This window comes from Zosterops lateralis, assembly GCF_965231275.1.
Source record: "Zosterops lateralis genome assembly, chromosome: 2".
NCBI classification, from domain to species: Eukaryota; Metazoa; Chordata; class Aves; order Passeriformes; family Zosteropidae; genus Zosterops; species Zosterops lateralis.
The window spans coordinates 106,628,172-106,643,367 of record NC_139763.1 but is presented as its reverse complement, the minus strand read 5'-3'; the positions used below and the strand labels follow the sequence as shown (position 1 = coordinate 106,643,367).

The 15,196-nt window shown below is 39.2% G+C and overlaps 1 protein-coding gene across 8 annotated transcripts in view; it reads left to right on the top strand.

Annotated features, from left to right (window-relative positions):
- The window catches only part of POU2F1 (POU class 2 homeobox 1), a gene marked incomplete at its 5' end in the record, with an annotated part of 102,208 nt that overhangs the window by 66,253 nt on the left and 20,759 nt on the right, over nt 1-15,196 (top strand). For 3 of the 8 annotated variants that reach the window (XM_083855379.1, XM_083855378.1, XM_083855376.1), the window contains 5 exons: nt 361-461; nt 3,318-3,371; nt 5,021-5,140; nt 6,820-6,999; nt 12,775-12,901. In XM_083855379.1, coding sequence (XP_083711505.1) covers nt 361-461; nt 3,318-3,371; nt 5,021-5,140; nt 6,820-6,999; nt 12,775-12,901 — 582 coding nt within the window. The remainder of the gene's footprint in view (nt 1-360; nt 462-3,317; nt 3,372-5,020; nt 5,141-6,819; nt 7,000-12,774; nt 12,902-15,196) is intronic. The other 5 variants (XM_083855377.1, XM_083855381.1, XM_083855380.1 and 2 more) reach the window with 5 other exon arrangements.

Below are 15,196 nucleotides of genomic sequence, written 5' to 3'. Positions count from 1 at the left end.
AAGACCTTTAAGATCATCAAGCCCAACTGTTAATGCTACCAAGTCCCTGTTAAGCCATGTCCATAACTGCCACATCTGCACATCTTTTAAATATCTTCGTATCTATCAGAATAGATGATGGAAGCTAAAGAAAATGTGATGTTGATTTTGTTCAGCTGACAAATACTCTATTACCAAAGCCTTGACTCTACTTCCCACACCACTTTCACAAAAAAAAAAAAAAAATACAATTCTTGTTACTCTCAGAGTGGTTTTTTTACTATATAATGTTGAGAGAATAGCAGGAAAGTTGGAGTGTTAATTCTTATTGCACTTACAAAAAGTAGTAATTAATAGTTTTCAATGTCTCTCTTTCTCCAGGCACGCAAACAAATGGCCTGGACTTTCAAAAGCAGCCTGTGCCTGTCGGAGGAGCAATCTCTACAGCCCAGGCCCAGGCCTTCCTTGGGCACCTTCATCAGGTAAGAGAAGAGACATTTCAAACAGAGGAGACTGAGGCAGCTGTGAACAGAGCTGCCTTGCTGTGTTCCCTGTTCTTCTTTCTGTGAACGATGGGGAGTCATTTATTAGAACATGACTATGGGTACACCACCTGAATAAAGAGCGTGGTTGGGAAAAAGCCCTAATTGTGGCACTCATTTCATTGCATTAGGCTGCAGAACATGTCAAGATAGAGTGAGATCTCTTTGGGAGAGCTACAAATCACATTTCTGGGGACTTGAGAATGCCCAAATGTGGTGTATTTTTGAGTAGGTTTTTTGTTTCTTTGTTTTGTTGTTGTTGTGTCACCTTAATAGAGGTACCATGTTGAAAGGCAAGACAAAATTCAATTTTTTTAGGAAAAGATTGTATTGGCCCAATGGCTGCCAAGGTTCCAAAACTGTCACTATCTAGTTAAAAATGCTTCACTCTTACAGATTAACTAGAAAAAAAGTTGATTGTACTTACTAAGCATATATGGATTGTGAGGTTTTCTTTTTTTACAAAAAAGTTATTTCAGTGACCTGTTTGTCAGATGATATTCAGACTTCTAATACTATCCCTCTATTCTGCTGCTGCTGTGTTTAGGGAATCAAAGCTGAACTTCAGATGCAGGCTGAAGCAAAATGGGGCATCCCTAGGTGAAGAGAAGTATAAGGGGCATTTTTTTGTAGTTTTTTTATCTGTTCACACTTGATGTATGAAAACAAATGTCCTAATTTCTTTCCCTTCCTCTGCACCAAGTTTAACTTTAAAATACTGTACCTAATTGGATGACCTTGAATGTTTGAGGTCTGAGGTTGCACAGTTATTGTGGTATAATTGAAGTACTGAAGCTTTTATGCCCTCTTTTAAGAGCTCTGAACTGCCGTTTTATTGTATGGAACATTCCACACGTCTTGTCACATAATTGCAATTTTCCTAGCAGATTGGTTTATATAGGACCTAGGGAGTGCCACTGTTTGAATTTGCTGAACCAATAGGCTGTTGTAGGCTGCCTTTATGTGAGAAACTGACTAGTTTTTATGGCTTGCCAGTGTGTGTTTAACATGGAGACAGATACAGCTGTTCTGCAGAATTCTGTGTGTTTGTTTTAGTCTTCATTTTGTTATATAGATTGACCCAGGACAGTAATTGGGTTTTGCACAGTGCTTTATCCTGCTTTGGAAATTTATTTATTTAAACAGTTGTCAGGATCTTTATAACTTCATGTTTGATAAAGTGTGATTCATTTCCTGAAACTGGTTCAAAGGAAAATCTCGGGTATTCTTTTATTCACCTGCAGGTGTGTGGGAATCTATTGTCAAACTGTCCTCTGCTAGTAAGGCTGCTGTTAGTGGGATATTATTCAACCTTAACACACAATGCTTTGCTCTAGACTAATGCAAAATACTGGGCTGTAGGCAGCATTCAGGTACAGATTAATTTCTGATTTGGAAATGTTGGCTGTGTGGTGAAAAGGATGTCCAAATTGCATTCACAGAGATTTTTGGGAATATGCTGGCTGTACCTGAGCAATATACATTTGTAGTCTTTTATGTGGTGTTTGTGCAATTTTAAACTATTATTTTGAGTGTATCGTTTGGATGGTGGGGTGGTGTTATTTAGGCTATTCTCTGCTGTTAATCCATGGTAAAAGCACAGATTACATCAACTGTGTCAAACTGTATTTTGCTTCTGATGAGGAGGGGCTTTTCTGGGAGTGTTTGCTTAGATGTAGATCATACTTAGTGTGTTCTAGTACCTTCATCTAAAGCAAAAGGAAATATTTCCAAGGTGACTCTTCCAAGGTTGCCTGTTCAAAATATTCAGTTATTAATTTCATGTGCTGCAGTTTTTCCTGTGCTTGAAAATATGTGGACTTTCTGTGTTGGGGGTCCTCCGTCTAGAGGCAAGAGTGCTACATTTTGCTTTGCTTTATTGTATCCTTGCATGTCACCTGGTTTTCAAATGAGCAGTGGTTTTCAAACATGGCTGGAGATGGGATTCTCTACAGGCTGTTACTCTGACCTTTGAAAGTGTTGGTAATTAATTACAGAGCATTCCTTCTGTATAACTAGGGGTGCTGGTAGAAACAAGGCGAGACTGATCCAAATAGGTTTCAGTAACTGAAAATACAGCATTTTTTTGTACAGAGGAAATCCTTATTAAAGATAAAAAAGCACTCCAAAAATATCACTTTCCGAAGCATCTGTTTTTCCTTGCTGCTCACCCACAAGACCACCTTTAGGGTTATTAATTACAAACATTGAATTCAAGTTTTAAGTATACCTGAATCAATACAGCCTTTGTAAAGTGTCTCTGGTCCTCTGTGTTGAGATCTTCTTCTTGGTGGCTGAGGGCTGCAAATACTTGAATGGGTTAATTTGAGAGAGAGTGGTTATGCTCCGAGTTCAGTGCTGTGCATGTGCTTGCTCGTATCAGAAAGCTGGTGAGTGCAGTGTTGGAGTAAGACCCATTCTGAAATGGGAGTAGGATGATGATGATGAGTAGAGCTTAGTGCCCTGCCCTGGAGCTTGGATTTTTCCAACAGGAATAGGACTAGTTGGCCTGTCCACCCCAATATGCTCTGCTTCAACTCCATCCATGGTAATATCCACATCCTTAGGCAGGGATACCTTCAGTAAGAGGCAGATAAACAGCATCATGAGAGTCTTACAGATCTGTTTCATCTGTTTTGGAGTACAACCCCTATTCCACTGATTTAGGTGTTAGAGGCGCATGCACTTTTCTTGGGGGAGTTTTTGTTGGGATTTGGGTTGGGAGATTGTTCTTTTTACGTTATTAGTTTTCTGTGGATTCTACATTATTTCATTTCCATTTTTGCACTGTTGTAGGTCCAGCTCGCTGGAACAAGTTTACAGGCTGCTGCTCAGTCCTTAAATGTACAGGTAAAGACAGACACCTTCTGCTGCCATCCTTCTCTCATCCCAAACAGCATCAGTAGAGATAGTTCTTAACCTATGATACATTACTCAGCTTTTTTCAGTCTGACTGGTTTTGCAAGTGATAGGTATGAAGGAATAACACTTTTACAACTGTAAATCAGGTTCAGGATTTGTAAGCATTCAGGCTCTGGAGTTGCTTAAAGCATGGAGTGACCATAACTTAATGCTGAATTTTAGTCGGGTGTGGTATCATGAAAATCTTAAAACTCCAGGAATATTTTTTGTACTTCTGTTTATTAACTTGCTTTAAACACGTAGTGAGCATTACTTTGCAATTTGTCCTTTCTTCTGGTAACTGAATGTAGGAATATAATGTAGCATTAACTGTGTAATGTAGCCAGTTTAGACTGCTCTTGTAAATAACACACAGTGATTTCAAAGTCAGAGTAATTGTTGTTTAATAATGTACGTGAGATGACAAAGCTTTCAAACTTTCCTATGATGCTGAACACTTCAGTTTATCTGTTAACATTCTACTTCCTCTCTGTACTATATTAAGGGGCAAGGGATGCAGTTTTATTGAAAACTGGTTTCAGTATTGCTTGTTATTAAAGAATGTAGGTAGTGCATTACATGAAATGCAATAGAATGTGGACCCACTTATACATAATAACAATTTGGAAAGAAGAGGAGGTATAGTGACCTTCCTTTCTAAGAGGAAGGAGGCAGAAAATTGCCTTGGTTGCCATGGTAAACTTCCATCCCTGAGAGAGATGTTGGCAAACAGGCTGTATCTCCAGTGCAGAATGTTTACAGTCCTGCGCTGTAATTATCGCTCAATGACTGGCAGAATTAATCAGAGCCTTTATGTTAATTAGCCCGCTCTGCAGTCCCCAAAACAGGTGGTGGAAAATATGCAAATCTATGCAGAATTGTAATGTTCTGCATAACCAGTTTTAATTATCATAAAACTCTCTCCCCCTCTTCATGCACTTGCATTTCCTCCCTCATGGTTTCACAATTTCTTCTGTTTTAAAAAACAAACAACCAAACCACAAAAATAAATCAAAATAAACTTGAATATTTTAAAATAAAGCAGTATTCAATATAATAAATGCTTTGAGTATTTAAAAGGCCTTGTATATATTATATATTTTGCTGTATATTGAGAAACAGGTTGCTGTAGGTTGAGGATTTTTCAAAAAGGTTCTGTATAAGACAACAGTATGATGACTTAGAGGTACAGGATGGAGATAGAGAAAATGGAAACACAATCTCCTTTCCCTCAGTCTATTGTTCAGGATTTTAGACAATGAATAATTTTAACAACCTTCTCTTTCTTCATGGTGGAAGGTAGCGTCAGCTTCAGTTGCATGGCGTAAAATGAAGTGAGTCCTGAAAATAATGTCAGAGAGTTACAGCAGACCAGAGAGTCTCTTTGTTTTGTTTAAACTGCATTACCTACAGACGTGTTTGAGCAATCATAGCTGAGATGGTGGGCACACAGAGCCATTGCTTAAACACACTCTTAAAATAAACCCAAGGGCTTTTTGTATGCAGATGAAAGATTTTTATTGTGCAGTGTTGAGATAGCAGCATTATACATTAACATCTGTTTTACACTATAAAGAGTTGTATTTTTTTTTGACTAGTCTAAATCTAATGAAGAATCTGGGGACTCTCAGCAGCCAAGCCAGCCTTCCCAGCAGCCTTCAGTGCAGGCGGCCATACCCCAGACCCAGCTCATGCTGGCCGGAGGACAGATCACCGGGGTAAGAGTTACCCAGGGCTGCTGCAGTCCCCGCAGCTGGCACTGAGGGGCGTTGCAACTTCCTGTAGCCTAGGGAGGAACTTCAGTGCAAGTGGCAGCAGAAAATATTTTCCTAGAAAAATAAGCAGACTGTAATATTTGGGGTTTGTCGCTAAGTGTTTGCTTCCAAACAACAAGAACAAAGGATTCTTCCTCTCTGTTCTCAGTATCCCTTTTGACTCTGTGAGGAAATTAAAACCTGTTGTTTTACAATAGTTACAAATGAGACAGTCACTGATGTCATAAAGAGGAATTTATTTTTTTTTCAAGATTAATATGAGGCATGGGAGAACAAGACTGAATCTTATAGCTGGGTGAAGAACCAAAATTATGGGAATTGTTAATTTTTCCTTTTATCATACACATTTCTTTTTAATAACTATTAGTACTTTTCTTAAGCCTGTGAAACCCTTTTGTTTTAACCTACTGATTTTGAGAGGGTTTTAATTGCAAAGCTTTGGAAGTAAATATGGAATAATTGTTGTTTTAGACTTTCTAGTGTGTCTGAGTTGTTGTAAAGGCTTTCAGTCATTTCAAAAAAGATCAAGTTTTGTGAATGGGCTGGTTAAAGAATTTGCTTCCACATAATCAGCTTTGCAGTATGAGAGTTTGTGTGTTAATAAGCTTAGGGCAGTTGCTCCAACAATATATTTATGATTTGAAGTGTTAGGTTAGATCATCCCTACACTTGCATGAAATGACTTCTTAATCTCAGGCTCAGTTGTTCTTCAATTGAAGAATTGAAATCTTCTCTTGTGTTAGTATGTAAATAAACATCCTATTTAGTTTTCAGTTAAGCATTGAAACTTTTAGAAGTGAGACTGTTTCGATGCGTTGTTAAAACCTGGCATATTTTATTATTTTTTTTGTATTCTCAGAAAATACTAGTTTGTTTTAATTCATGATTGTCTGCTATAGTGAAACATTCAAAACTCCAGGCCTATGCAGATATGGGTTGTAGCAAATATGGGCATCAAGATTCATTTACATGTAAAGGAGAGACTGCTGCCACCTGTTCCACAGAGATAATGTGTGTTTGGGAAAGGGAAGGGATGTAAAGTTGCCAACTCTATTCTATTAAAAAAAAAAAAAAAAGGGCAGATGGGGAGACTTGGAGAGAAACAAATGGAGCTCATGTTCTTTACTTATATCTTAGGGCATAATGGAAATGATGGAATATGGCAGGGATTCATGCTAATGTGAAGCAGCTGGGGCGTTATCAGTTTGTTCAGTAGCCATAGCCAGCATTCCTGCTTCACATTCATCTGGCTAATCACTTGCTGTTCTGCTGGGTGTAAATTTCCTTTCAATTCCTGGCAATACTGATGCTTTTCTTTTGCTCGCTACTTAATTGCTTTTTCCCCTGAAACTCCTGGTAGAGTTGTGAGGAAAACTTAGGAGCAGAGTTAGGTTGTGTAGGTTGCAGTAAGTGCAAATGTTGGTGGTGGTGCAGTTTGGTTTGTGTCAGGCCTCTGGTAGGTCGGTTCCCACACTGTGTTGAGTAGCCAGCTGTCCTCGGCCAGTCAGCGGAGTAGCCCTAGGATTGCCTGGTTAACATAACTAGTACTGAGCTGTCTAATGACTTTGTAGCTGAAGTGGCTCTTCCCGTTATTAATGGCTGTGTTTTCTAATTGTTTATAGCTCACGTTGACGCCAGCCCAGCAACAGTTATTGCTCCAACAGGCGCAGGCCCAGTTGCTGGCGGCTGCAGTGCAGCACTCAGCCAGTCAGCAGCACAGCGCTGCTGGTGCCACCATCTCGGCCTCTGCTGCGACGCCGATGACGCAGATCCCTCTATCTCAGCCAATACAGATTGCACAGGTGAGCCTTGAGGCTTGAGAGGGTGGAAAACAACACAGGTTTTTGACTGATTGCACCATTCGAATGAAATCTGTTGGCGAGTTCATAGAGTCCTCGAGAATTGTTAGTCTTTCCCCATGCATCTTTGGATGATAAGGGTGAAGTTTGGTAATCTTAGCCAGGAATGTGTGGCAGCTGTTCCTCAGTTCCACTGGCTTCTGAGTTTGTACCAGAATGTGAGTAGGTGCTGTGTTTTCTGAATTTTCCTCCCTGTAGTTAGCATGAGAAGGGAGAAAAAAGGGTATGGTAAGATGCCCACAGAAATTGGACTTGTTGAGACTTGTATGGATGGGAAGTGATGCCTGTGTATCAAAAGCTGCTTGTCAGACCCAAATGGTGCTTGTTAGAAGCAGAATGATAGAGCTGAAGCATGGCAGTTTGACTTGACCCATTTGTGTGCTATTTTGGCTTGGTATTTAATGCTGGGAGTTCAGTGACAAGGAATGGGCACGCCTGTGTGTCTGGAGAAAAACTTGGAGAATGAGTCTGGTGTTGGAATCTGTCCAGTCTCATGGTCTGCTACTAAAGACTTGTGAATTCTGAAGAACTGCTTGCTGTGGATGTTCTGCTTACTAGAAGCAATAAGGAATCTCCTGGGTCTTCCAGGACTGGCTTAATTCAGTGTGGAGATGGCAGTGGCTCTAACTCTGTGCTTAGTGTATGTAGTGTGGAAAACCCTTAGACTTGTGGACAAGGATAATCAAATGTTCAGCTTAGACATCTTGAGTACTACGAGTAGGTGACTGTCTTGCTCATGCTGAGATCCATCTTTCCATAGATTAAAGTTCTTGGTACATAATATCACTTTTATTAGTCTAACTGTGCAGAGTGTGTGGGGTATGTAATCTTCAAAGTTGCCGCTTCATAAAATGAGCGAATTCTTTAAGACTGTCTGATGCTTTCTGTTCAAGCTATTTTCCCTTGCATTCAACTGGGATGAAGTCTCTAAAAAGTGACCATGAAGTCTGATTAAGGACAAGAATGCAAATATTGCAATTGTCTGTGAAGTCCAGTGGTCAAATGTTCAATCCTTTACTGTACGGGCCCACTAGCTGAGTAACAGCCTGGCTGTGCGATCAGGTTTTCATTAGCTGAAGTGACAAACTTCTGTGGTGTTGGTCTAGAAGTTCTGACCTCTCTGGCTGTCCTTATAGAGGCCAGAGTGGTGCCAGCCTGTTTTTAAAAGGCCAGTGCTGATGTTGCTGTGTTGATGAGATTCCTCCCACTGAAGCTCTTGTTGCACTGTGAGAAGTCATGTCACCAAATAACACCTTTTTTTAGCAAAGGTTTCCACTTCACTGGCAGGATGTGGAGATGACTGAAGGATGTAGCATTCAAGGAAACTTGTAATTCTCAAGATCATATCTTAATTTTGTTAAGTGTGTCTGTAGGCAGTAATACAGACTGATTTCAAGAAGAGAATGGGGGATGTCCTTGTCAAGGAAGTTGTTGGTTATAGCTTCTGACATCTTTCCATGCACCTGTCACAGTTCCCATTTGATGGGATATGAATCTTTTAACATATATGTAAGCAATCCACAGGTGTGTGCCTCTCCTCTTCCAGGTGTGCAGCTTAAGATAGTGAGGTCTGCTTCACTGAAGTGTGGTGGCCTAAAATTTCCTGTTAACAAAATCTGTACCTTTTCAACCATCTGGCCTTAGGTTTGTCAAATAGGCCCCTAAAGCAGTGGGTACCAATGTGATGTGTGTGTGAGATGTTTCTAATCCTGCTCTCCCACCTCAGTGGGAAGCTCTGAAAATGTGTGAAGCATTTACAATTATTAGTTTTGTACTGGCTTTTTCTCCAGAACTTGGAAAATCTTCAGAGAAGTGTTTGAGAGGAGTTGAAAAGATCAGGCATGTGCTGTCAGATAGGAGTTTCTGAAGGTAGAAATTGTCTGATTTGTGCACATGAGTGAGCTAAAGGCTCTCTGGAAAACAGCACATGATCATGTAGTTGCCACGTGCAGAACAAATTAAAGTTGCACTTGTTTTCTGGCATTTCTAATTACTTAGATGTTTGACTTTACAATTAATTTTAGGATAGGTTATTTTGATACATAAATAAGCTTGGTTGAATCTTGTTAACTGCTCCTTTTGATGAAAGTGCAAGGGATAAATTGTGCAGGTGTTGGATATAATTTGAGGTACTTATGGAAAACATCTACCATCTAGGTTCATAGGTAGATAGCACCATGCTTTTTGATCCATCTTGGCAAGGATTTGTAAGCAGTGCTCAGCTTTGTTTGTGTTGCAATTGTCAACACATAGCTGATTATACAAATAGCTGAATGTTTGTTTTAATTGATGATTTTTGAATAATTGATTAACTGGCAGATCTCTGCAGCAGGGAGATTACCATATTTATTTTAATTAACTAATTGCAAAAGCATGACTTCTTTAATGTGCACTGCAGTTCATATAAGGTATCTGCTGCAGCAACCTGGTGAGGAGCCCGTGCTGCTCCTGGGTTGACACTAAACAGGTTGTGTATCAACTTTTGGGGGTTTTGTAAAGTTTCTTGTGTTCAGTATTCAGTTCCCTGTAATTCTGTGATGTAAATCTCAAAATGACACAGATGCTTAAGTTTGTGCTGAACTGTAATTGGAAATAATGGCATTGAATTTAGAAATTTAGATGACTTTAAAAAAAAAAAAAAAAAAAAAACCCACAAAAAATCTTCCTCACAGCACATCATAGCACTTGACAGATTATTCTGCTGGGGTAGGATTTGGATTGTTTTGATCTTTCTAAATTGCTAGGCAGCACCAGAAGACATGCATGTCTCCCTGAAAGTCTTTCCATCTCTTTCTATGTGCTTGTGCTAGCATATAGATTATAACACTGAGGAAAAAAGATCAGTATAGGAAAACAGTGTCAGGTTTGTTCGTGTGGTTGCTATTGGGAGATTTATTGTAATGGTATAATTAACTAAATAATAAAACTTTCCCAAGGTGGAAATAAAGTTGGATTTCAAATGCATTTGAGGGGCTGGTAGGGCTATTTAGGAGTGATTAGCCTTGGAGGCATCATTTTCATTTTGCGTTGCAGAATTATATTTCTGTATTTAAACAAGACTTAGCCAACATACCATTTACCAAGGCAGATGCACAGAATAAGATTGCTTATATCAGTTACCCCTGAGGCCTCAATTTAAAAACAGTTTTCTCATATTAAAGTGTAAGAGCCTGATGATAAGAGCTGTCATGTCTTAGCTGGGTAGCCAGCGTTATGAATACTATAGTCTTAAACAAAAAGCTCTCCTCCTTTGATCTTACAGATACACTGCCACTGTTTCTTTGTATTCTTTCTTGCATGTAACTCCATCTCCTGTGGGGGTGCTTCAAATCATGTGAGATTCTGCTTGGTCAGCTGGGGTGATTTCATTTGTTTGCTTTTGACGGGGAGAGGTCCTTAACCTATCTGTTTTTCCATTGATACTTTTTTCTTCTACAGTGTCTTCCCAACTCTTCCTTTTATGTTCCTGGTTTTTTCTCTTATCTACCTCTATTTTCATCCGGCAGCCTCTCTTTATTTCCTTTCCTTCTGCCCAGTGTTCACAACCTGAGTCAGCTTGCCTGGCTCTTTCCATTTCTGTTTTCAACTCTGCATCCAGTCCTCACATCCATTCCAGTATGAGCCCCCTCTGAGCTGGAGGGTCAGCACAGTCTGCAGAGGTAACCAGCTGAGCGTTGAAAATCAGTGAATTAATGAGTGGAGATCCGTGGCGTGTTGAGCTCAAGAAGAGGTTTTGGTAGCAATTCTGACCAATGTGATGTTAGGATATGAAGTCATAAGAAACATGGAGTTCCAGGATAGAACTGGAGCAGTTATTTCTCTCTTTCAAGAAGGAAATTTGCCTTGATTTCATAGGAGTGGTTGCATTATTTCTGCAGTTTTCTGAAAGCAAACAATACTGTTGACTTTAAAACCACATTTTGCTCATGGGCACTTTTTAAAATTTTACTGTTCTCTTATAAAATAGAAGCTTCCATTTTTTAAAGAGCATTGCTTGATCAATCCATCTGGTGTCTGTCTACCATATTATTACACTGCATGCTTTTGACTTAACAGGGCTAAGTAGCCCAAGTGATTGATGGCCAGTGTCTGTGTAATGCAGGTTAAGTAGTCGTTTTCTTATAATGCCTGTCTATGGTCTCATAAATCAGTGGACTCCCTATTTTTTCCCCTCCCTGGTCTTCCTTTCTGACATTCCCCACCCCTCATCTCCAGAAGGAGATTGTTGCAACTTTCAAGCTACAGTTTTAACAGATATAAAATAACGTAAGGTCACAGGTAACAGCATTGTGTAAGAAAGAAGTTCTTGTCAGTCTGTCTTGACTTCTCATCTCCCAATGCACTGCTGGCAGTGAATGGCCTGTGCCATCCTCTGGGGGTTGTGGGAGTGCTCAGTAACCTGCATCACTCCAAGGAGCAGCTTAAGGAGCAGCTCTTTGTTACTCTGGTTCACTTGAACTCAAGTGTGTTTGGGGCTGTGTGAGGATGAGCAGCTCCAAGCAGCCACACTGGGCACTGTCTGTGGCACTGCTGCACCTGAACACGGTTCCTCTGCAAACAGGGACCTGAATAACTTCCCTGAAACAGAACTTTGGGGGAGTCTTCTGCTCTGCTTGGTTTGGTTTGTGTAATGGGAGGTTGCAAACCTTCATTCAGGCTTTTTTCCACCTGTTTGGTGAGTATTTTGAAACAGATTCTTCCTGGAAAGATGGAAAAATCTGAAGTGTGTTTAGATAGTTTTAATGGATTACCACTGTTACGTTGGCTTACTTCACAGTGTGTTTTTTTAAATTTCAATTGTTCATGTTATTATCCTGTTTGGAGATGAAATGAAAAAGGCTAGTTAGGGGGAACAATATTTTTAAGCACTTCCCTATGTTTTCTTTCTCCAGCTAAATGTCAAGTTGAAGCATTTTTATTGAAAGCTCACTTTCTCATAAATTAACATTTTACATTGAGATCTGTTATTTAATTATAGAAAATTAATAGTCCTGAATGGTTTAAATACATAAAAGTAGGGTTCTACAATAAGGCAGTGTTTTGGATTATTCCTTTTAACCTTTTATTATATTCATATCTATTAAGCTTATTGTAATTTGTTTCAGAACAAATTGCATATATTTACTAATTCAGTTAGCTACTTCCTGAAATTTGAACTGAACAACCAGAGTGCAAACAAGGAATCTGTAATATTTGGCTTTCCCGTTGTTGATTTAAGTGGCAATTGCAGACTGTTGTTACAAAAAAAAAAAAACCCAACACAACCTCCCAGGTAATATGCTTGATTTGTAGCAGAGTTCCATCCTCAAAAAATAACTTCGAGAGATCTTTGTGCTGATAGTCTAATGTATTTGAAAACTACCGAATTTAGTAAATAACTTCGGTTTTATGAACGAGAGTGAAATTCAAATTTCCATTCTAAAGGACATTCAGTAGCAGGACTTCTGCTGTGTAAGACATCCAGTTTTATCTCTGAATGTTTGAATGTAGTTGGCCAATAGGAGATCTTATATTGGGAATCATTGCTGACTTAAATGTCTAACACACAGCTCTTTCTTTTCTTTTTTCTTTTTTTTTTTTTTTTTGTCTTCTCTCTTTTTTCTTTTTTTTTTTTCTTTTTTCCCTTTTTTTTTCTTTTTCCCCCTTTTTTCCCCCCTTTTTTTTCTTTTTTTTTTGTCCCTTCTCTTTTTTTTTTCCCCCCCTTCCCGTTTCCTTAAGGATTTGCAGCACTTGCAGCAGCTTCAGCAGCAGAATCTCAACCTGCAACAGTTTGTGTTGGTGCATCCAACAACCAACTTGCAGCCAGCACAGTTCATCATCTCACAAACGCCGCAGGGGCAGCAGGGTAAGTGCTCCTTGCACACACAAAAGCAAATCATGCACAGCATTTTTTAGGGGAGAAAGTGAAACTCAGGTGGTTCATACCTGGGACTCTCTCAGGGACTGGGAATTCTTTGGGAACGGCTTCACTTGGAACCCTTTGAGCACCTGGAATCCCATGAAAACCCCCAAAAAAACCCCTAAAAATCCCTCAAATTTAAAAAAAAATCCAGGATTTTTTTTGGGAATGACAAGATGAATGACAGAATGCCCAGCCTTCTCCTAGGCAGTGGCTCCCAGCCAGCTTTTCCCCCCAGGTTTATATCCTGAGTATGAGCCCACATGGTGTGGAATATCCCTTTGGCCAGTTTGGGTCAGCTGTCAGGGCTCTGTCCCCTCCCAGCTCCTTGTGGCTCCCAGCCTGCTTTCTGCTAGGATGTGTGAGAAGCTGAAAACTCCTTGACTCTAAATACTGCTTGTCAATAACTGAAACATCAGTGTGTTATCAACACTGTTCTCATCCAAAATCCAAATCACAGCCCTGTACCAGCTATTAAGAAGAAAATTAACTCTATCTCAATCAAAAGCAGGACAGACTGGAAAAAGATTACAAAATCAAAAGTCCTTTTGGGAGTTTGGAAAAGTACTTAAGCCTAAAGAGGGTACAATGAATTTTGTCATAAACTGAAATAATAATTAACGCCTTGGGAAAAGAGCTAGAATGCTGGATTTGTGTAACAGCTCTTCTAATAATATTTTGGCAATGCACTGGGTATGACTTGCATGCCAAGGACAGACAAGGCAGTGGTAGGTGATGCTGTGTCAGAACAGTTAAGTTGTTGTACAGCAGCTTTGTTCTGAGGACTGATGTGTTCAGGCTGCAGTGCATCACGGGCTGATTGCACCCCATTTGTTGATGCCCACGGAAAACTGCATTTAGCCATGGCTTCTTATGCTGATCTACTCCAATGGCCTTTTTTCCCCCCTTTCTCTTCTACATGAACTCTACTCAGTTGTTCAGGTCTGGTAATCCAAAGATTCTTGCTCAGAAGGCAAATCCTGTTATGCTTGAAGAGTCCTGCAGAGCTTGGCTGTCCTATAAAGCAGCTCTTTGCACCTCATTTTCTTCTGTTCCTTTCAATTTTTTTCATGCATCATTCCTTCTTACATACTATGACTTGGATAGAACTGGCTGAAGGGCTCTTACTGTCTGTATGCCCTCACATTTGAATAAAGGGTTAGTCAAAATTACCTTCCTTTTAATAGGACTTGATTTAGGAGAGATTTTTTTACCAGCACTGGTAGAAAATGGCTGAAGGGCTATTCATGGAAGCATTTAGTGATGTATTGCTTTCTTAAAATGAAGCAGAACTTGTAAACTTAACCTACTGTACTAAAAGAAATCAAACCACTAAAATTTAGTTCCAGAATTCTTCAGAATAGGTGCTTGGGGTTTTTTTTCTAGTAAGTTCTTTAAAGAAAACAGCAAGCACAAAAGCATTGTTTTGAAAAACTCAGTGGTATTGATGTCTGCCTACATTTTTCAGCTAAATTCTGCTGGTTTTCTGAAATATCTCTGAAGATGTTTTACGAAAAGGAGAACTAAGAGAAGCAAATTGTATTTGTCCCCAAAAATGAGTTGTTGGCATTACAGAAGGGAAGCAAGGCTTTCTTGTTTGTTTAAAATCTCCTGGAGTAGAATAAGTATTAGATGAGATTTTCATAGTACCTTTTCCAGAGGCCATCTCTGCAAAATTATTTCTTCACTACAATTTAAGACCTGCATATTGCTGTCATCAGTGACGCAGTGTAGGTAGAGACATCATGTTTTACTGGTAATGTGCAGCCTGGACAACTGAATAGCTCAAAAATGTAGGAAGATTTATATGCTGAATTCTGACCATAGGCCATTAGTGTGTGACAACCTTCCAAACTGAAATGCTTGAATAGGTCTCATTTTCTTCATGAGCACTCAATGATAAAGCAACATGTATGTCATAATACCCCTTATATCACTTTTTGATATGTTTTTTTTGCAGTATTTCATGGTTATTGTTAGAAGATCTCAAACAGTACATTATTATTTATGAGAAGGATTGAGAAAGTGTGTATTTTTATTTTGTTATTTGCTGTTGCAGCTCACTTTTCCATGTTGTTCTTGTCCTATTGCTCCATTAGTCAACTTCAAAAAATAATAAATATTCTGAAAAAACTAGCATAGAGTTTTCTTCAAAACCAATGCTTTTTTTTTTTTTTTAATGCTCCATTGGTACTGTGTGGAGCTTTTTATATGTACACATTTAATAACAAACATAAAAAT